At 40.6% G+C, this 22,309-nt stretch overlaps 1 protein-coding gene across 33 annotated transcripts; it reads left to right on the plus strand.

Moving 5' to 3' along the window:
* The first annotated feature begins 1,674 nt into the window (after positions 1-1,674).
* Positions 1,675-17,044, plus strand: LOC148041055 (uncharacterized). Of its 33 annotated transcripts, none has more exons than XR_015690602.1 (17): positions 1,677-2,746; positions 2,903-4,635; positions 4,718-4,887; positions 4,981-5,198; positions 5,286-5,354; positions 5,565-5,637; positions 5,780-5,936; positions 6,027-6,318; positions 6,404-6,518; positions 6,618-6,781; positions 6,963-7,037; positions 7,874-8,189; positions 8,324-8,403; positions 8,743-8,998; positions 9,084-16,217; positions 16,324-16,451; positions 16,558-17,044. XR_015690602.1 is itself a non-coding variant. In XM_087676165.1 (13 exons), exons 1-13 carry the CDS (start codon positions 1,952-1,954, stop codon positions 7,878-7,880), a joined length of 3,957 nt encoding a protein of 1,318 aa, XP_087532291.1. In that variant the 5' UTR covers positions 1,676-1,951; the 3' UTR covers positions 7,881-8,015. The 33 variants fall into 33 exon arrangements, 3 of the variants coding, with proteins under 3 accessions (XP_087532308.1, XP_087532291.1, XP_087532300.1); XR_015690607.1 differs by having other exon boundaries at positions 16,330-16,451; XR_015690610.1 differs by having other exon boundaries at positions 16,376-16,451.
* The last annotated feature ends 5,265 nt before the right edge of the window (positions 17,045-22,309 follow it).

The raw sequence follows: 22,309 nt of genomic DNA on the forward strand, positions 1-22,309 counted from the left end.
GAGTACATGATGCCAGGTGGGGGGGGGGAGGTGAGATTTAAGCTTCCCTTCTCTAAAGTGGTGCTACTTTAAAGTTGATGAGGGGAGGAGTATAGTCGTTTGGCTATTAACAAGTAAGGGGGGGTGATTTGGGGGAGGGGGTGTTAGAAAGACAGATATAGAGCATGGTAGGAGCTATGGAGGTTGGGAGATGAATATAAGATTCATGATGACATAGACAATGGATTGATTGTTACACAAGTGAATTAGGTTCCAAGATGGAAGCTTAGACTCATAAACACAATCTTGTGTAAAACACTAACAATGACACTAATTGAAAGAAGAAAGCATCATGATATATTGCATTCAACTCATTGAAAGCAATAGTTAAGTATACTGCCTTGTAGTAGTTGGATATTAGCATTCAATCTCATTATGCATATGGGATTCATAGCATCACTTCCTAGAGCATACATCATTTGTCATATCTTTCAATAGGGGGGTGTATATGGTAGGATGACGGTGGAATTTGGCTCTCCCCTCTTAATACTCCCCTTATGTTAAAGCCTCCCCTTTAACTAGTTCCAATAAGTTTTTTAAAAATTAAACTAATTATCTCATACACTTTAGCTAATTAGGCTAGGGTAATCACTAACCTAACTAACTAATATTGATTAACTTAACTTAACTTCTTTAAAAACTAACTTAACTAATAAATTTGCATAACTAATTACTAACTCGCATTATTGACAAAACTAACACATTTATAAAACAAATGATTAATGTGTGTGTGTGTGTGTGTGTGTGTTGTTTTTCTTTTACTTGTACGCATATCTCAAGACATTTTAAAACAAATGATTAATGTGTGTGCATGTGCCATTTTTCTTTTACTTGTACACATATCTCAAGACATTTGTGCAGACTTTCAAGGGCAAGGATCAACGAAGATTGTGTGTTTGTGTGTGTTGGGGAAGTTGTGCACGGGTACATTTCAAAAGGCACGAGCAAACCATTTGTTGAAGTCTTCCTCAAAGGGAGGATTGCCCATGAAATAAAAGTATAGGCCTAAGCTTGCAAACTTAACGTACATTTACTTGATTTGGGCCATAGGAAGGGCAATAGGACTTTTGAATGATCTCTTTTGTGTGGTAACCATGTCAGACCGCTTCTTAGTGTTGTAAGCCAATTGGTCAAGATTCATAGCCTTTTCAACCTCCTATATGCCAATGCTTGCATTTTGAGTAGTCCCCAAATAATCCATGCCCATGGTGTTCTCATCTTGTATCATGGGCTTCATGCCACTCACCCTTGCATCACCATTGCCTACAAGGGGAGGGGACTTGATTGAGGTTGCTTCATGTATGCATGCATGAGGTGGGGCAGCCACATGCCAATACAATTAGTGCTCTTTAAATGCTCTTAAAGAGACTTAATGTTTTTTTCACATGCGCATCGACTATCGTATGTTTGAATATTTCATTACCTTTGAAAGCTCACAAGGTAATTATTTGCCCATTGGTTCAATTGCTTGGATAAGTACCAATCTTTCACACCTAGACCCTATTATGACAAGGAAAGGGAATAATTGAATTCGTCTATAGGTTCAATTGCTTCTTTAGAGAGGTTTATTTCTTTGCTCCTCACATTGGATAATAGCAGTCTTTCACGCGTAGACCCTATTTCAGCAAGGAAGGGAAATAAATGACGGAGAGAGCTACCTCCTCTTCCCTTCGGCACAGCATGCAAATCTTATTTTCTTGAATGGGTCTCTCCCACACCATAGGTCGGCCTTTTCTCTGAGTTCCACATATCATGACCCTTTCCCTTCGAGCGTCCAAACCCCGGTAAGAAATTTGTAGGGCAAACAGCTAGCAACGATTCCTGCTTTTCCTTCGTCCTCATCGCAGCAGCAACAGGTTCTCCACGATTCCTGCGTTTCCTTCGTCCTCATCGCAGCAGCAACAGGTTCTCCATGGAGATCGGCACGCCCGAGCATCGGACAGCTTCTGACAGCGAGCCTCTTAGAGATCCGCTGGCGGAAGAGGACGCCTCGAAGGGGCATAAACGCAGGAGTTCCAGCGAGAAACATAGAGATAAGGACGCTCGTGAAGGTAAACCTTCGAAGCACAAACACAAGCATCACAGGCATAAGCATCGGAGAAAGCACCGCAAAGAGCATGCCGATGACGAAACTGTGACCGGCCAGGACGATGATGGATGCCAGTTTCTTGGATCAGAGGACGGAGAAAAGACAGAGGACGTTAGGTATCATGATATTGGATTAGAAGATGCAAAAGAGAAGGAGGACAGCAAACCTATTGAAGCTGGAGCTTCAGAAAGGCGGCATAGTGGAGAAACTACCACTCAGGCCAATTTTCTGACAGATATTCATAATAGTGAGCTTCATCAACCCGGAAGTAAACGATTGGTTCCCAGCTCAGGGACATTGTCAGAACCTGATAGTAGCCTCAATGTGTCAGAGCGCCAGGGGCAACTTGAAAGAGCAGAGGTTCCTGTGAACACACCAATTCAGAATGGTAATATCGATTTTGAAAGCCAATTTGCCAGGAGCGATGACACAACCAACTTGTTCACTAAAAGTGATAAAAATATTGACGAGGATGAAAAAGAGGAGGGAGAAATTCTCGATGACGAAGAAATTATTCTCAAGGGTGCAGACTCAGATGCTGAATCTGGAGAAATTCAGACAGGAGAAAGGAAAGGTGCCAAAATGAGCCTCACATGTAGCAAGTCTCCGATGCAGAAGGTTTGTAGCTCCTTTTCTTGTGAACATTCTGTTAAGTGCTTGTACATAAGCTGTCTGTGTGGAGGTAATGTGCATGTCCCATCTGTCTGTGCTGTTTGGTTTCTTATTTCCTGTGATATTGTCAAGAAAATATCATGCTGGTCGCCTTGGATGCAGGTGCTACCTGTTGAAGAATCTGAAGCTCCATATTTCAAACAAGAGCAGGGAGAGAGAGTCTTTGATGGTGCTCCAGTTCTTCACAGTATACAAAGCATTGCTGAAGCTTATGATTCCGAGTCCGGTTCAGAAGATAACTTAATTAATAAACAAAGGGCAGGTGTCTCTAACTGCTGTGAATCAGTTAAAGACGATTTTATACATGATACACCTACATCACCTTCTCCAACTAAGCTGGCTAGCAACCTTAGCGGGAGACAAAGAGAAACAGACAACCACTCCAGCAAAAGACAAAAGCATGGATCCAGATCGTTTTCTGAAGTAGATGATGATGATAGATTGGTGATTGCAAGAGGCACTGTCAGAGATGATTCCAAGCTGCATGCATCACCTCCTTCTAGCAAAATCTCAAAAGGATCAAGTTCTCCTGATGTGGATCCAAAGGTGGTTAAAAAAAGAAAGCGTTCAATGTCTCCTCTGGATAAAGAAGACAAGAAGGAGCATTCACCTTCTGGTGGGAGCAAACAAAGTGTTAAAGCTCAGGAAGAGGGAAAGCAGGAACTGACTGCTAGTATCACAGACCAGAAAAGGCACAGAGATCGTGATCCAGAGTCAAAACAGCACATGCATGCTCGTGACGGCCAGCATCGGGATGCTGAAGTTGTAAGAAGGTTAAAGAAAAATGAACTTGATCAGGGGGAGAGTAATAATAAAGCTGATGATTCAAAGGATTCTGCTGGTCACAATCACAGGTACAAGGACAGCCATGAAAATAGAGAAAGAGGTAGACGGTCAAGATCAAGAGAAGATTTTTCTGATTCTAAGCATGGTAAATATAGTATTGACAATATTGAGAGCAGGAGAGCCAAAAGATCAAGGTCTAGGGAAAATGTGTACGATTCCAGAAATGCCAGGGATAGGCAGGACAGACGAGGAAGACGTTCAAGGTCAAGGGAAGCAGACTACCGTTCCAGGTCTGTTCACGACTCGTTGCAAGGTAGACAATCACAATCAAATGAAGGGGGTGGCTACAAATTCACTAAAGGGAGTTCTGAAAAGGATTCAAGGAGATCAAGGTCTAGAGAGACTGGGCTGAATGAGCGGAGTAGGCGATCAAAGTCCAGGGAACCTGTGCGGGAATCGAAGCATTCTGTAGATGTTGGAAGTGGGGTTGAAAGAGCAAGGCAACCTGAATCACGACATACACGAGACAACCGCGCTGAACCAGAACGTAGGCGTTCAAAGTCAAGAGATGCTCTCAAACGCCGTGGATGTGGGGAGGATCGGCTTGACCGGAAGAGGTCACCTTCAAGGGACCACAGGGACAGGAGGTCACCGTCCAGGGACCACAGGAGCAGTTTGGACAGGAGGAGGAGATCCTTGTCGAGGGACCTCAGGGATGGGTTGGATAGGAGGAGGAGATCATTGTCAAGGGACCGCAGGGATGGCTTGGACAGGAAGAGGAGGAGATCATTGTCTAGGGATGGTAGTAATAGTTTGGACAGGAGGAGGAGGTCCTTATCAAGAGACTACATCAGCAGGAGGAGGAGATCTAGATCTAGGGAGAGCTTGAGAGAGCGAAAGGACGAGAGAGACAGGAGGAGACGTTCGAGGTCCAAAGATGGTTTTCGTGACTACAGAGTTGGTGGCAATAGCCAGCAGATTAAAGTGGAAGAGCCCGGTTTGGGTTCAAGGACTAACCACATCTCCAAAGACATTGAGAAGGTTATAAGGTATGATTGGAAAAAATTGTGATTGTGCTGAAAGTGATGGTGCATAAGACTGCAATTGACTTCTGTACTTGAAATAATGCAGGATGGAGGAAGATGAAGATGAACACCAAGAAAGCGTTGCTTTACAGCCAACAACTGAGGAAGACGATGTCGAAAAAATCAAGGAGGAAAGTCGCAAGCGTAGGCAAGCAATCTTAGAAAAATACAAAGTTCAACAGCAGCCGTCTACTAGTGAACAGATAGACTCAGAAGGTCTTCCCTTATTTATACTTGTCTATTTCCAGCTAAGTTTTTAGAGGATGGTTAGCTTTTCCGGTGTATCTCATGCATTGCAAGTCATTGCAGGTGCTAAAAGTCAGGAAAAGAAAGAGAGACTTGACTCCCAAATGGCTGCTTCTCCCTTTGGAGATACGAAATTGCTTTTGGCTGAAAATGGAGTGCTTGATGCTGATGATTCAAAAGTTGAATCTGCATCTTTTGACCTTGGAAAAGGGCCACATGATGGGACAGTTCTGCTCAACCAACTTCCAAGGACTGGTGGATTAGGTGAAGGCACACCAAAGGTTAGCATGGACATTGTTAGCCTGGGTTTGCTCAAGAATGTGTGAACTTCTCTAAAGTATTTCTCTTTTCTATGTTCCACATTCCAGAGTGAGAAGTCTAATGACATGTTCTGTGACTACATTTTTGGAGATTCACCAGCTGGTGGTCGCAAACTAGTAAGTCACAAAATTTCCAGGTGTCTTGTGTTTGGTTGAAGTGTGCCTTTTCTCCACAGTTGGGGTGATGTTGCACGATTGTGCCTCTTTGTCAGGCGGAATTTTGAGTATGTTGCATTGGCCTGGTCTCTGATTTGAAGGCTGATAGAAGGCATACATTTTGATGGGTATTGGTGACATGGATTTTGAATCTGGAGGTTGAATGTACAGGCTAAAGGTGATGGTTTAGCTCTGGAGACAAGTGGTTTAACCGACAATTGGGATGATGCTGAAGGATACTATTGTACGTTCTGGACATGGCCTTGGTTGAAAATTTTATAATGGTGTAATATGTAGATAATGTGGCTTTTATTGTAAGTTGCATAAATAAGTAGATTGTCCTTTACTCTATTGATCATGTGTCTGTGATTGTTATATTTTTGAAGGCTATCGTATTGGTGAGGTTTTGGATGGGCGCTTTGAAGTCGCAGCGTCCCATGGAAGAGGGGTTTTTTCCAGTGTTGTGCGTGCCAGGGACTTGAAAGCTACACGTGGAGAGCCTGAGGAGGTTGCAATTAAAATAATACGCAGCAATGAACTGATGTAATCTCACTGCAGTAGTTTCTTCTTGAAGTTTTACTCTCATTAGATAATGAACTTTGAAAGTCTGATCAAATGTTTTTTGGCTTCCAGGTTCAAATCTGGTCAACAAGAGCATGTTATTTTGAAGAAATTGGCTGGAGCAGACCCAGAGAACAAGCGGCATTGTGTTCGCTTCCTTAGCAGTTTTGAATACCGTAACCATTTGTGCTTGGTTTTTGAATCCCTTCACATGAATCTTCGTGAAATTTTGAAGAAGTTTGGACGGAATATTGGCATTAACTTGCATGCTGTTCGGGCCTATGCAAAACAGCTTTTTATCGCTTTGAAACATCTAAGGAACTGTGGAGTATTACATTGTGATATCAAGCCTGACAATATGCTGGTGGGTATTTTGGCAGTGTTTTAGCGAATCCAGAACAAGAAGTTTGAGGTTTGTTGGAAGTAACAGTTGATGGCCATGTCTACAGGTTAATGAAGCAAAAAATGTGCTGAAGCTCTGTGACTTTGGTTCTGCCATGTTTGCTGGAGAAAATGAAATCACTCCTTACCTTGTTAGCCGATTCTACAGGGCTCCAGAAATTAGTAAGTTTTTAAAACTGAAATTGGTTGTTTATGTCAATCCCCTGACACAATCCTTTTGAGCTAAATGATTGGACTGATTTTGTACACAACTTGTTGCAGTTTTGGGTTTGCCCTATGATCATGCGCTGGACATGTGGTCTGTTGGGTGTTGTCTCTATGAGTTCTACACTGGCAAGGTGCTTTTTCCAGGTCCAACCAACAACGATATGCTGAGACTGCACATGGAGTTGAAGGGTCCTTTCCCTAAGAAGATGCTAAAGAAGGTTTGTGGTTTTCTTGTTTAATGACATGCTAAACATGCAAAGAGCAATTGCTATTTTCCTACTTATTATCTTTAGCTGATGTGTCATAAGCTTTGTACATACCTAGGTTTATGCCTTATCAGTAATAAATAACGTTATCAGTATTCCTCTGGCTCAGTCATCTGTGTTTTACACTTTCCAGGCGGGTTTTGTATCCAAGCACTTTGATCAGGACTATAACTTTTGTGCCGTTGAAGAAGATCCAGTCACAAAGACGGTAAATTGTTTTTGCTTTGGGCCAATCTTTTAGCATATTCCTGTGACATGCTTAGTAACAAAATGCTGTAGGGTATGTTGTTATTTAACTCTATTAACTTTGTTCCTTCAACAATTGGGGAATAATTGCTATCAGCCTTTTGCTTTTGGAAGGGCCGAACATCTCCTTGGACAGCATAGTTTTTTTTTTTTTTGTTCTGAACAGACATAAGATGTAGTGGATTATGATGCAGGAGATGCCTCAGCAAGATTATTACTCACATGGTTTTGATCCTTATCATGTAGCACAAGGCAATATTGACTCCGAGGTTTCTTATAGGAGGCAAGTATGTCTAGATGCACTCAGTCTCTGTGCTGAGATTCATACATAGGCACTTAGACAACTACAAGTTCTGCACGTATATTTCCAGAGTTGCTACATTTAGAGCTACACTGTGCTCTCTCTAATGGGGGATCGTTGAAATAATTTTGGGGTCTGTCATATAATTGGCAAACCATGGTCTAGTGTTTTGGTTTGTCCCTGTGCGAGCCTTTAAAAGGGCCTTCTCACAATCAAACACATATCTGACGATTTCCATAAGTCCACTATTCTCATTATTGAATATTTTTGTTAGCCTGTTTTATGGTCTGGCAGTGTGGAAGGTTCCTGTTATGCCTTTTTGTTTCATTGTATATCTGTTGTTCATCTTGAGGTTAATTTATGTCTTTCTGCTTCAGTTGCATTTTTGTAGATCTAGAAAGTAGATGGGCCTTTTTTCGCTTGTGTGATACCGTTTGCAGATTATTTGAGATGCAAGAGTTTGGGTGAATTTCTCACATATTTTCTTTATGTTGCAGACTGTGAAACGTGTACTGGTGAATGTCAAACCAAAGGATATTGGATCGTTGATTACAGGCACAGGAACCACTGATGAAGATCAGAAGCTACTAGCCAATTTCAAAGACCTTTTGGAGAAGATCTTTATACTGGATCCAGACAAGCGTATAACAGTGTCTCAGGCTTTAAATCATCCGTTTATTCATTCGAAGTGAAGTCTATGCTGGGGACTTGGCTTCACTTGAGCAAGTTCGATCTCTCTCTGAATAGTGCACATCGGGCAGTAGTTTGAAGATACTGCATAGATCACTTACAGTGGTACAGGTCAGGAAGAAGGTGATTTTTTTTGAATTGATAGGTGAGCATGTTGGCACAGTTGGGTGTTTCCCGAGACTATTCGCCTAACAATGTGACATTTATCCTTGTTGGTGGTTCGCATCCCAATCGCTGTTTTGTGCCAAGCACAAAAGGCAACTGTTCGAGATGGGGAGCCTATGAGGAACAACTACTATTGGGCGTTCCTATCAAAGGATCAAACTTGGTTCCTGCTGTAAGACAACTCGCCAAAGGCGTTTTTTTCCTTGTACAGTTGTTTCTGGGAACCAACATTATTTGTGTGCACTATTCAGTTGTATGCCAACCATTTGAGCTCTGGCCAAGTCGTAACTGGAAGGGGCTCAACATTAAATTGTATTGTGTGCAATTTCAATAAATCACACATTTCTTGTGAACTGTTTTCTGTCAATTGGAACAGTACATGCCTGTATTTTGTTTTGTTAAGTGTATGGATGCCTACTAGGCAGATAATTACTGGATCTGTTTGTGCAATGAACCTTAAGGGATCATCTTTCTGAGGAAGTGGTGAATTCTAATATCACCTTTTCTTCAGGGATGCAGTGAGAGTTCATCTTATCAGGCCAACCTGTTTCGCTGCTTAGGAGCTCTAGGTAACAGCTTATAAGGTACTGAAGTTACTTTTCAGAAAAAGAAATGAGTTCATGACTATATGGCCTTTTAAGGCTCGCTAAAAACTGCTGAGATACAATGGCAAGAAGTGCAGGCTGTGAGGCTAAAAGATTTGAAAGTGTGTTAGCGATGGGCTTCCATCAAAAAGAACACGAGGAAGAAGCAACAGTTACTCTTAGGTTAAAATTTCTCTCTATTTGTTTTATGGCAATTTGTTATGGGATTTTTTGGTGTTACAACTTGATTGAACTTTTGTTGCAGCAGAGAGTGGTGGAGGTGTCTTTCCACAATAATAACAAATTGGTAAGATTTACCCTTTTGCTTGATCTGCCATTTTTTTTGGGAATTTCGTCTTTTTGCCTTGTTAAACGAGTGCCAACTCCAACTGTCCTACAGCCTTGTGTGTATAATGGCAGGTAAGTCTCTATGATTGATTCAGAAATGTGCTGTGGATTGCATCACTTTTTTTCCTAAGATGAGCCTTTGTTCGCAATATATTTTTCTTATTTGGATGTCCTCTTAGTGGTTTAGCAGTCTATTTACTTAAAGCTGACTTAATTGGGTTCAATGTATCTGTTCATTGACAAAGCAAACCTTCAGAAGTCAACTGGATAGTTGGTTTTCAGAGTGTGTCCTACCTTTGGTCTAAGATGGGTGGATAACACTCTCATGAGACAGTTTATAGAAAAGTTTTCTCATGGCCTATGTACGTCTATTGAAATTCAAAGCAGGTAGGCAAGTGTGACGCATGGATTTCTATGCTATATAATACCTTCTTTTCTATTTCTCAACAGTTCTTACACACATGCACAAAAACACACACACACACACACACACACTCTCTCTCTCTCTCTCTCTCTCTCTCTCTCTCTCTTTCTCTCTCCACTCTCTATTCCCCCTTATTTTTGTATTGTTTGTGATTGGGACTTGCATCAGCCATGCTGATAGTAGATTTCATTAGTCCTTTTCTACCGTGTTACAGTCACTGTCAGCTGTGCAGTTAGATACATTACAGCATCAAGCTACTGTTGTCTTTTTCCCATGGTAGACTGCTGGAGCCTTGAAGGAAAATTTGAAGTTTGCGAGATGAGTTGTGACAAATATCTGTTGTACTTTAGCCTCGATGAAGGCAGACTTGAAGTTTGTGAGATGTGTTGTGACAAGCATCTGTTCTACTTTATCTTACATCATGAGATGATGACAATAGTTTGATCAACGCCTCTTTTTGAGACTTGGAAGAATATGTGTGAAATGCTGGCAAGCATCGGGCCTATGCCACTGACAAGATTGTGTTTGCTTTAAGTCTGTCTGTTTCTTTATGGTTGTTCCAAGTTCTCCCTCATGTTTAGGTTGCAGATCTCAAAGGTAGAAGTATAATGGCTGCAACACTGAACACAAACCTGAATACCAGTTGTGAGGCAAACAAAGACCAATTTTTTGTTGCATGAAAATGCCATTGGTGAAATAATACCAAGATGTGGGTACTAAGCTTGTGAGTGAATGCAAGCTCAGAGTTGCTCTAAAACTGCACGCTATGATGTGTCCAGTATGCAACTGATAATTCAGAAAATGTAAGTTAAACTAAGAGTATACTCTGGATAGAAAGGGACAAGATTCACATTTTTTTGCTGCTGATATGGGTGAAAGCCCAAGAAAGGTGAAATGATATTCTTCAGCTCAAGGTGACTGGTGTTAATTGAGACATGTTTCATCACTTTTTGGATGATCACATGAATTCTAGTCGTGCCTATGGGAATTAATGCATTACCAATTTTATTGGGGATGTGACAGTCACACTGAATAAAGCCATGCGTGTTGGGAATGACAGACGAGTCTTTCAACCAAGGAATCCCCAGAATGATAAAGAGACGTGACAAACAATCTACCACAGATGTCACATTCTACCACAGATAAAGCTTTGTGTTTGTACCACTAGAGTCTTTGAGGGCCTTAGTGGCATGAAAATACTTATGAGATGTTTTGTTATGAAAGGCCTTATTCATAGATAAAACTTTTGGTGGGGCACAGTTTTGCAAATATGAAGAGAATGGAATTGGAACAATGAAGAAAATGGCCTTACGCACAATCAACATTCACAAGACATCAGTAGTTCTAAATTGGAGAGCCACTGCCAGCTTGTCTGCAAGGGAAGTGAATCATTGTATGGTTGCAATATGCAATCCGTATTTTGACAAGCTGATTGGAGATAACATATTCCTCATTATTCATGTTGATTGTTGCAATGCTCTTCTTATTGTTGATGATAACCAGAGCTTTGGAAAAACAAAGGAGAACTTCGAAGTTGTGGATCCCCCCTTTGCCACTCTTTGAATGTGCAACAATGTAACACCTTCAAGTAGCATAGTCTCATAGCATTAGAAACATAGTTTTTTGCTTGCATAAATTTCTTACTCTTTTGGAGAGAGGACCTTGTAGCTTGAGTGGTGTAGTTATGCTGCTGCTTCTCTTCTCTCTTGGTGACCATGGAAAACTAAAATTTGGTTTTGGGATTTATGCTGTCGGCTTCTAATAACCTTCATAGAGAGTCAATGGATCAATTTAAATATGGTTTGTTTTAAGGCTCTTGCTAAGCTTGTGTGGAATTTGGATAACTAATGTTGTCCAATGTGTAGTGTCAAATATATCTCATATTCAGCAATTGAACAATTATCTTTGAGTGTTAAGGACTCTCACTAGTTGAGTTTTTTAATCAACTCTAATTATGTGGCTGTCAATATTACAATAAGTGCAACCACATAGTTAGATTGAGTAAGGGTTAGTACTCCACTTGCTTTGTAAGTCAATCTCGGAGGAAATCCAATTTAAATGCCTAATTCAAATCTCCATTTTGATAGGTTTTCATGGCACAAAGTATGCAAATATAATATCCTCTAAGCAATGTCAATGAAATAAAACAACACAATCTTTAAAGGGTTTTGAAGTCCATAGTAGTCTTAGCCAACCTCTTTGTGTTTTCAATATTTTAGAGTTGTCTCTCACATGTTGCTAGATAGATCATACATGTTTGCTTGTTCTAGCCTGGCCTAAAACTACATGTGATGTCCTTAAATTCCACAGGTTGTTATAGCATACATGTGCAAGTATGACACCCCCAAAAGCAATATCAACAATTTGAAAAAGTACAACCGAAAAAAGGCCATTTGGAGTTAGTAGATTCTCTCAATGAACATCTTTATGTCTTCCAAATCTTATGGTAGTCTCTCACACATATTACTAGCTAGATCCCACATGTTGCTTGTTCCCATGCATATTAGTTTCAATGGTCACGGCCTAGTGGTTAGAACTAGGGTTCATAATCATGAGGTTGTGGGTTTAGGTCCCAAGCCAAACATATAATGAAGCTTTTCACATTGTGAGCCTCCAACTTGAGGGTAGCCATGTGATCTACTCATGACCAAGATGATGATGAACCCAATGTGCTTGATTTTCAAATGGGCTCGGGCAATAGAACTTTGGTTCGAATAGATGATGGTGAGCTAATCTTGGGAATGCACCAACTTTGGAGGTAGGTGGGTTGCTTTTAGCCCAACCAACAAATAAGTCTTTTGATTAAGGGTGAAGGAGTATCCTCCTCGAGAATGCTTGATGTTGATGTCCCACCCAATATGGTTCGAATAGCCCTATAGAATAGTGCCTTTATGATACAGGTTTCCAAGAGATGTGCACCTTTCATATCGGCTTTTAACGAGTCAAATGAGAAGAGGTAGAAATCTTATTATAAATATTTTGACTAAACAGGAAATGTTTGCCATGGTTCATTTTGACCAGCCAAGGGTCAATTATTGTCCAATCCGTTGCTAGATCAAGGGCCAAATCAGATTGAAGGCTTGCTAGTCATCTTTTGACAGCAAATAGCATTGGAAAGTGAAGGAGATTGGAGTCAAATCTTAGTGTATTTTATCCAATTTTAATAGAAGTTAAAGAAATACTGTGAGGGGCACCAATTTTGGGGTCAACTAGGAGTCCATTGTCGAAGATTGATTGGTAACATTTGTATTTTCGGTTTATTTGAATATTATGCTTGTTGTATTAGTGCATAATCAGGTCATTACCACCCTTTGGGAGAAGGAAGGTTGGTTTTAGTTGCCAAGAGAGGGGAAGCTGCTTGCAGCTTAGGATCAAGGGTAGAAGATATGGGAATGAGGCCCATAAGAATTGCTTGCTGCAGAGGGAGAATGCTTATGCACCTCCAAAGAGCTTTCACTTGGAAGGCTACCGAATTGAGTTTTTGACGAGTTAAGTATCCCCAAATCTCAAACAAGATGCAAGCAAGGGAAATGCAAATTTGGCATGCAACATGGTGGATTTTTCACAAGAGTAGTGCCCTCAAGTGGTTTTCACTTACTATGCCCCAAGTTGAATGCTCTTGCTGAGTCACTTGAACATCAGGCTAGTAAGTTTGTACAATTGTATGATGTAGGGATTGTTGGATGTGAGGAAATAGTTAGGTTTGACAAGTGTGCCAAATACCTAATACTGCTAGTGACAGAGAATGGTGGGCACTTGGAATGGCTCTAGTGACAAGGATACCATCTACTCCATGAAGAATGGAAAGAGCATCTTAGCTAGAGTTTGGTGAAGATAGATGGACTCCCTAGTAGCATCATAGAGTTTTTGGAACTTGGCTATGGGACAAGAAGCAACAACTGTTTCTTGCTCGTGATCTAAGTAAGGAGAAGATTCACATTAGAGTGCTGCAAATCTAGGTCTTTAGTGTGGTCATAGTTGGTGGATTATGTGTGTGTTTGTGCACGCTACACATACATAATGAAGTAATAAATAGTGGCTTCACAAAAAAAGCATATATGTATGTATGTGCATTGTGCATGAACGTAGGCTGATAACTTGTTATTTATGTTTCTCAAGTACGCCTTTCTATTTAGAATATTTTAGAATCAAAGTAATGTTTTGTAGTATGGTCTTGGCTCATGTTCATGAGTAATCTTCTCAGGTGCCCTTATGGGATTATTGGTGTTACTTTTATCGATTTAATGTCATCTTTTAAAGAACGTTGAGACAATACTTTGTTGTGGTTTGCAAAATTTTCAAGAGTAAAGAGGTCCTAGACTTGATTTCAGAATACATGATACTCTTACCATGGATCTAGCTAGTGTAGATAACACGAAGTCATGTTTTAGGCTCAAAAGTGTTTTGCCCTCATTGAAAAGATGTTATTTGTATACGATAGCAGCGATATTAATAATAATAGTAGTGCTAAACCAAATGCATTGTAAGGTTGGATGAAAAGATTAAGAATCGTATTTGAGATTGAAAGGCAAAGCATTTGGTCTTGTATTTGCTCCATGGCATTTTTCTTTAGATGAGCAATATCGCAGTGGTATTGGCCTTCTCAATTGGAGAACTTGTTCACAAGATGTTGTGACATAGTTTGTGGAGAGATTGGAGGTCTTTGGGTGTATATTTGTTGTTTGTTATTACAAGGTTCATCATCTAGGCAAATCATCTATTTTGGTCTCATTCTTTCTGCAACTTAATATATCAGTTGTTTTCACTTCCCTTTTCTTTAGTTGCATATCTTTGTGTGTGCCATTTAAAGGTCACTTGCCTATCTAAACACCTATAGTTCTCTTGATCCTTAAATGTCCTCCTCCAAAGACATGCAACTTGCTACTTGTGAATCCAGCTTGTTTGCAATCTCGTGTACTTAGGTGTATACTAACAACATGGAGAATCTTCCGACAAAGGGAGGAAGGGGGATTCCCGGCCTAGCATATGTTTCATACCTGTATGAGTCACAACAAGTGGATATCCTAAGCCTTTCCTTGGAACAATCACCAAATCAATGTTCGAATATCTGATTTTTGTCTTCAGGAGCTTGGTGGTTTTGACTAAAAGTTTCATATCTATCAAATATGTATGGGCTCGTCCAACACAATTAATGGCTTTATTACTAGCTGAATCCTAATGTGAGTCCAATACTGGTCTTTTTGTTATTGGGACTATAGCTGGCGTTAAACGCTTCCCTTTTTACTGTTTTCCCAACATGACCGAAAGTTTTTAAATATGTTACATTAGTCATGCTTTTTAAAGCTTAGAATGTTTTGTGTAATATTTTTAAGCATAGAATGTTTCATTTGAACTTATCTTATTGTGATGACTGGTCGAAATTTGTCCATGTTTCAGGTAAAGCATGTGACCACTAGATGAGATTTGTTTGCATTTCAAGTGGATGGGCCATCATGTCCACACATGCACATTCTTTCCAAACAGTCCGATGACTGAAATCGATGTGTTTGGAGTAGATCATTGCATAAGCAGGTTGATGTTTATTCAATACTGATAGCTTTTAAGTTTCAAACAGATAGTTTCTCTCTGTGGGGCCTTTTAATTCCAAGGGGCAATGGTAACAAGAAATAGACCTCTGTTTTGAATAGTTTGGATAGGATCCCTTAGCGAAACGACAATGGCATACCCTATGCAATGCGAATTGACAAAACTTTTGGCTATGTTAGGAAGGCATGTTTTCACCCGATTTATCTTCTATAGTATAAATCATTGGTTTCTCTTATGCGTAGATCATCTCTCTCTCTCTCTCTCTCTCTCTCTCCCCTCCAGTCCACTTGCCAACAAACTTCAGTTATGAGCATGAAACAAACTGAGGAATCCCACTAATCTCTCTCTCTCTCTCTCTCTCTGTGAGAATGCGCCCCACCCCCCCTTTTTTTTTCTTGATGACATGGCATTTCTGTTTCCTCATCCTCAAAACTTGCTGTTTCTGTTTCCATTTCCTTGGTTCTCTCAACTATGATGGGAATGAAGTGATCCATAACTGCCCAGTGTGAAAAGTGATTTGCAGCTGTTCGAGTTGGAACTGAATCAGGGGCTGGGGTTGGAGAGCTGGTCGAGGGGACTGCAGAAGATTCCGAAGAAGAAAAATTCTGCATTTGAAGGTTTTGAATTCACTGAAACTAAAAGGACTGCTAATGAAGGAGAATTGTAAAATGCTACTGCTGGAAATTGAGCTCTAATGGATTTATGGAATGGAGGTTGGATGAATTTCTTACCATGGGTGTCTTTCATTCAAACTTATTTGAAAAAATAGACAGGCTTCTAAAAAGGTAGAATCAAAAAGTAGTTGGGAAGAGGATAGGGATTCACCCACCAGAGCTGGAGAAACAGGGTGCAACTATTTTCCACATGAACAGTCCTTCAGTTGTGTGTGAAGATTGAAAACTCAATAATTGTTGGTGAAGGCTAGGAGCTGGCTGAATTGAAAATTTTGAATCAAACTCTAGAAAATCAAGGGTTTTCCTCATGGGAAATAGGACATCTGCTAAATGGCTTCTTTTCAGGCCTGTCCCGTAGCTTCCTGTGAGATGTGCTCTTCAGCCTTTTTCAGAGTCCTTCATGGCTTCTGTAAGGAACCTCTGAACCAATGCCCTGGAAAATGTCTGTTTGCTTTTGACACTGAGTCCAGATCCGTGTTCTGTGGTCTGGGATTGAGAACACAATTCTGTGTTAGTTGTAGATCTGCTTACATTTGGGCATTACTGATCTAAATGCAACTCCATCAGCTGAATTAGACGAATGAAGGTTGTTGACTTCATGATGGGGAAGCTCTTCAAAAGACATCATTTACTGGTTCTAATGGTAAGTCTGTAAAATTCAAATGTGGTACAGATCTTTGGTGACTGCTTCCAATGATGGGGTGGATGATGAACACTGACTTAAAGCTACTTTATTTTGGAGATTGCAGCAATCTGAGGTAGTCTAGGCTAGCACACTGTTGTTTAACCCAAAACTGAGACGTGGAATAGAACAGGAACATAATTTTGTATGCTGAAACAAGTTTCTTTGGAGTCCTTGTGGGTAAAGGTGAAGCCTCATCTGCTGAAATACACCAGGCAACACTGTGGACTCTATGATTCAGAAGAGGAGGGGCTGATCTGTGAATTACACGTTTCTCTGTCTGGTGGCTTCTCCCAAAGTCAGTTTTGAAAGAAAGGCTGTATTGACTGGATCTCAGTGGAGATGTGGCTGCTCTATGCAAAGGCAAGCTGCTCTGGAGATTTCTAGGGTGACAATACAGCAGGTTTTGCAAAGGCACAGTGCTGAGTGATCTAGAATCTCTATGTCCATGATCCCAAAGCTGATATATTTGAGGCCTCCTATAGCCTGCTTGCCACTGCTGCATAACTATTTTTTGGAGTAATTTTATAATTATCAGTCATTTTTAGATTTTACATGTCCAAGCATGCTTTTGGATTGTCTGAGCTGTATGCTTTATTCTGCTCTGGCTAACTGGTATCAATGACCGTCATTGTATACAGTCTTGTAATTTTAATCTCCAAGAGAGAGAGAGAGAGAGAGAGAGAGAGAGAGAGAGAGAGAGAGAGAGAGAGAGAGAGAGAGAGAGAGAGAGAGAGAGAGAGAGAGAGAATGAATCATTATTGGCTAGTGGCCAAGATCAATACTGTTTGGGGCTTACACAAAAGCAAGGAATGGTGGAAATCAACTGCTAATATGACCCTGTTCAAATGCAAGTCTTCCTTTGGAGAATGTTGATAGGTGGCCTGCCCTGTGCCTCCGCCCTCTCTAGGTGCCGTATTTCAAATGGTAACTGCTGCTTTTGTACTACCAGTTTGGAGTCTTCCCATCATAGGTTCATCTCCTGCCTATTGGAGAGGAAGATTTGGTTCATACTGTTTGACATATGGAGGGTTGTGGTGTGTCTGTACAGAATGCTCAAAGGTAGTGTTGGAGCATGATGTCCACTAGAGATGGATTCCGAGTGCTATAACCACCGGCCAGAGCTGAATAGAGTGGGCAGGCAGTGAAAACACAGCTTGCAAGAGTGTGTTTGAGTAAGGTGGCCTCTAAGGGAAATATGGCAGAAGGGCAGATGATCAGGCTGGAAATGCAGCTGTCTATCAAGGCTAAATGGGCAGGCTGGCAGGCAGCTTGGAAGAACGAGTCAGGGCTTGTGATAGTTGGAGAAGCTGTCCGATGCGTAAGAAGTGATCAACAGATTGCCGCCTGGCTGTAAATGGCAAAAACACAAGCAGAATAGGTCATATAAATGGGCTTGTCAAAATAACAGGTATGCTTTGATACCATGTCAAAATAAGTGATAGTGCAGAGAGATAGTAGGGTTTGCGGGGAGTAGCACATTGTGTACAGAAAACATTGAGAGAGAAGAAAAACTCAGAAACGCAAGAATATGGTGATGATGAACTAAATCATGCTATGAGAAGAAAAGCTGATACAATGGAGCCAAAGCACAAAAGATAACTGCACTGTCCTACTTGAATTGGGTCGTAGCACTTGTGGGAATTCGCACAGTGAAGGGAGCAAAACACAGTCCTTTGAGCAGTCGGCTATGGAAGTAAATCTCTGGAAGGTCAAAGATAGCTGTCGAGGGAGTAGATCACAGTCCTTTGATGCCATCGGAGATGTGGAAGATGATCACCAGCTGTCAAGGGAGTGAATCGTAGTCCTCTAATACCGAGGAGTGACTTGTCCAACAAAACGCAAATCCCAGAGTGTTGGAGCTCTCAAATGTAGAGAGAGCAGCCTAGATGATGCCATGTGGATAATGGCGATGCCAGATGATGGAGGATGAGATGGGCTGCAAAAACGTTGGTCCTAGTAGTCCCAGCGATAGACGAATAATGAAATCACTGACGCTAGGTGGTGTACTTTGTTGCGTGAGGCTAGGATGCTGATGCCAACCTATAGATGATGATGCCAGGCAAGGAGAAGACCTCCACCATATTGAAAAACGCAGGTGAAGGTAGAGCTTGAAGGAGAAGGGTGTTGACGCCAAGGAGATGATGGTGGCGCCAGGTGAAAGATGCCCCAAATGCAAGGCATGATGATGAAAGAGGGCACTTGAAGCAGAAGAGGAAGGGTGAAGGCAGCCCCGAGCCATGAACCACAGTGTCCTTGTGAAGGGGTGTGAGGGTAGTGGAAGGGGCTAGTGAGAGAAGGGAGGTGGTGGTGGTGAACGAAGAAGGTGGTGAAGGATGATTGAAGAGAGAGGTAAAGAATGAATGAAGTGATTGCCTATTTATAGGCACAAGCTGTCTAGGGTGGTGCACCACTATGTGAGTGCCCACTGAAAAAGTGGCCAAAATGTGGACACCAGCCCTTTTTGGGGCTGTCAGTGCAAAACCCTAAATGAAGCGTGTAAACTAAAGATGTGGTTTCTCAACAGGGTCGAGTGCTGATATTAGCTGTTTGGAGTAGAGCAAAGCAGATAGAATCTTCTCCAGACGATTTTTGGTGACAGCTGAAAACAAGGTGCCAGGCTGTAGACGGCACCTTGGGATGCCAGGTGATTGGGCACGCCATCTATTTATGGATGAGGAGTAAACTAAATTGTGGGAGTTGGTGTATGGTACACAAAAACTTTCTTTGGTGTTGGAAGTTTGAGTTTTGGGGCTATTTGGATGAGCTAATTAAGTTTTATTGTGAAATGCACCTTTTTTAGCCTAACACCTAGTTGTGGTGTTCATTTTCCTAGTTTCCTTCCTGTTTGGGCATGCTCTCATTCCTTTTTTGTGAAGTGTTGTGAATGGATGATACCTTGTTAACAATTTTGGACATGGTCTCATTTAGATTGCTTTAGAGTACTCAAACAAGCTAAGGAAAAGTTTTCTTCCTCCAAATGAAAGCAACGCTTGATTTGGGTTGGCATAGGTTTTGGCTCTGTACTTTGCCTTCTTAATGCTGCGTTGAGCTAATCTTAGCATTTCATCTTCTGACAAATTCTTAGTTGCCTAAACCTTTGCCTTTTGCAATCCTATTTCATTAGGAGCTATAGGCTGAAACCTGTACATGAACATAAATGGACTATTGTTCAGTGGAAGAGCACTTGGCATTGTTATATGCCAACTCTACTATCCTTTACTTACGTATATGCAAAGCATATCCTTTGGGATTTGGTTAACCCTTTTTGTTTGCCCATCGATTTGTAGATGGTCTGGTTTCTTATGCTAAGTTTAGCGTCAAGCTTCCTAAATTCAACTCGAAGAAATGATGATCAAATTTCAAGACCCTGTAAGAAATAAATTATAATAACACTGATTAATCAGTTGGGCTATTTGTAGCTAATTCTAGAGTCCTAACACTAGATAAAGTTCAAATACATCCCCTCTCTATTGTGGTAGACCAGTTTGGCAAATGAGATTGAAAAATACAATGAAATTTGTTCAATACTGCAACTATTTCATTGTTCACAATAATATTTATTTTTCAAAAAAAACCATGCAAACTCTAAATCATATATATCTCACATACGTTTGCAGATTGTCCACAAGTTTTGGTAACTTGAGTGAGCTAATAATAGGAGAATTTGATACATCACGTTCACCTTGAATTACAATAGCCCTTTTGTCTTTTTTACATTTTGATTCATTTCATGGTGATAGTGGTTTTTGATGGCTTTAAACTCCAAAGCCACTCTTCACCTAAACCTATATGTGCCTAATTTATGTTCATTATTTGGAAATTGAGTCTATCTTAGTATTATTGAATTTCAATTGCCAAATCGGGCATTGTACTGGCCCATACCATAGTATCTTGTCTTTGCATCATCTTTACTGCATATGATACTGAATATATAGTTGGGGAACATTTGAATTTTTGGCTAGAGCATAACTTATAGAATTATAGCTAGTTGGATCATCTATCACGATTCTAACATTGTGACCTCCAACAAATCCGTGCATCCTAACCTACTCATCTAGTGCAAAAGTAGGCTCATACCACGTGGATGTTGACATTTTGCACTTGTGTGTGTTGTTTGTCTAAAGACTTGTACTTTTTGTGGTCCTTGATTTCCAAGGTTTGCATTATATGGATTTGTTTGTGTTTCTTGCCCTTATCTAATCCTTTTTATTATCTTTTCCCTTTTACTTTTTAGTACTGTTCCATGCAGAGTGATTTGGTGATAGACATTGTAAACAAAGTTTTTTTCTTGGCATTATCATAATGTTGTTGACTTAATTAAGGCCCTACACTTCTGTTTTTTAACAAAGGGTGATGGTTTGTTATTGGTGGTGAAAGGCAATTTTCTTGAATGCACCGAAAGTGTGTATTATCTTGATGCCCATGAGACCTTGTGTGCCAACTATGTGGGCAAGTGCCAAGAAACAACAATTGCACTACAAGTGCAATGATTGTGATTGGGTGATGCCACACATGCAACAGTTGTGACCACATCTGATGGTGATGCCCTAGTCTGACTACAGGTTTATGTGACCCTAAATTTGAGTGGGTGTCTACAAGAGACGAGCAGGCCTAAGCCTAATCGCTACCTACAAGACCATCAAAATCAAATTAAAAGCAAAAAATAAAACGCTATGTGTGGATGATGCGATGGTGCTTGCCAGCCTTCTTGCTCTTGATGATTGTCTCCTCTTAGCATGCAATGATGGCAATGGTGATGTCTTGTCTCCTTTGTTTGATGATTGCCTACTCTTAGTTTCTTGAACAAGGTGCTTAGCAAGAATTGGCCTGTGTTGATCCTTGCAAGTGCAGGACCTGCTAAGTTGTGGTAAATTTAATTGCCTTCCCAAGAGTCTTAGTGCACTCCTCTTTACTGCCCTTTTAGAGGTCTTATTCGAGCCCCTAAAAAATCCTTAGTCTTTGAAAATCATCAATATTTTCCAACTTGAGCATTAATTGGTGGTACTTAGCAAGGGTTGACCCCTTTGCATGAACTTATCCCAATCCTCCCAATTTCTTTTCATCCTTTTGGAAAAAATCCTTTTAAAAGGACAGAATTAAATTGAATCCAAAATTTAGGATCTGTATTGGCCTTCTTTAAAGTTCTCCTATATGCTTTTGGTTCTAAAGACAACTGCCCTCAGATACTTGACATTTTGGTAGTGTCTTTAACTTTTGCCAATCTTGCCATTTTTGGTGAAAGGTGAATATTGTATCTTTTTCCTTATCCTTTTGTTCACCATCAAATTAGGAAGGTTTTGTATCTTTATGCGCAGGATAATAATCTTGGTGGTTGAGATTGTTTAGACAGACCCTTTGATGACACGACTATTGAATCTTAACTACCACCACCTTCATCTTTTGACATATATATCTTGAACTTCTTGTCGTTTGCCCTTCTCATTTTCAGCCATTTACACAAAATGAGTCAGTTGCAATTTCATGGTGTCCAATGTTTGAAAACCTGCATTTGCATTTCCATGCTATTCACACAAACCATGAACAATTCAATTTGCTCATGGTAGCTAGGTGGTCATCTGAATGTTCCAAAGCCCCTTCAATTTCTATCTCTGGATCAGTCATAGACTGATCCTTTGTAATTTGTTTATTCCCTTCCCTTTCTTGCATTGTTATCTTCCCTTTATTTCTACTTCATTGCAATCTTAAAAAGAAAGAAAACCAATTGCTTAAAGTATAGTATGTATTAATGAATTCACAAATTCACACAATGGATTTACCAAAGCACACTTCCCCAACAGCACCTGTAGAAGACTTTG

This window comes from Lygodium microphyllum, chromosome 1, assembly GCF_053477565.2.
Source record: "Lygodium microphyllum isolate KBCC chromosome 1, Lygodium_microphyllum_v1.1.10, whole genome shotgun sequence".
NCBI classification, from domain to species: Eukaryota; Viridiplantae; Streptophyta; class Polypodiopsida; order Schizaeales; family Lygodiaceae; genus Lygodium; species Lygodium microphyllum.

Bases quoted from the DNA above. Each gene is read 5' to 3' on its own strand.
- LOC148041055 (XM_087676165.1), top strand. From the start codon at position 1,952: ATGGAGATCGGCACGCCCGAGCATCGGACAGCTTCTGACAGCGAGCCT. The intron at 6,319-6,403 runs GTGGGTATTTTG...CCATGTCTACAG, and splicing joins TCAAGCCTGACAATATGCTG to GTTAATGAAGCAAAAAATGT. The intron at 6,782-6,962 runs GTTTGTGGTTTT...TACACTTTCCAG, and splicing joins CTAAGAAGATGCTAAAGAAG to GCGGGTTTTGTATCCAAGCA.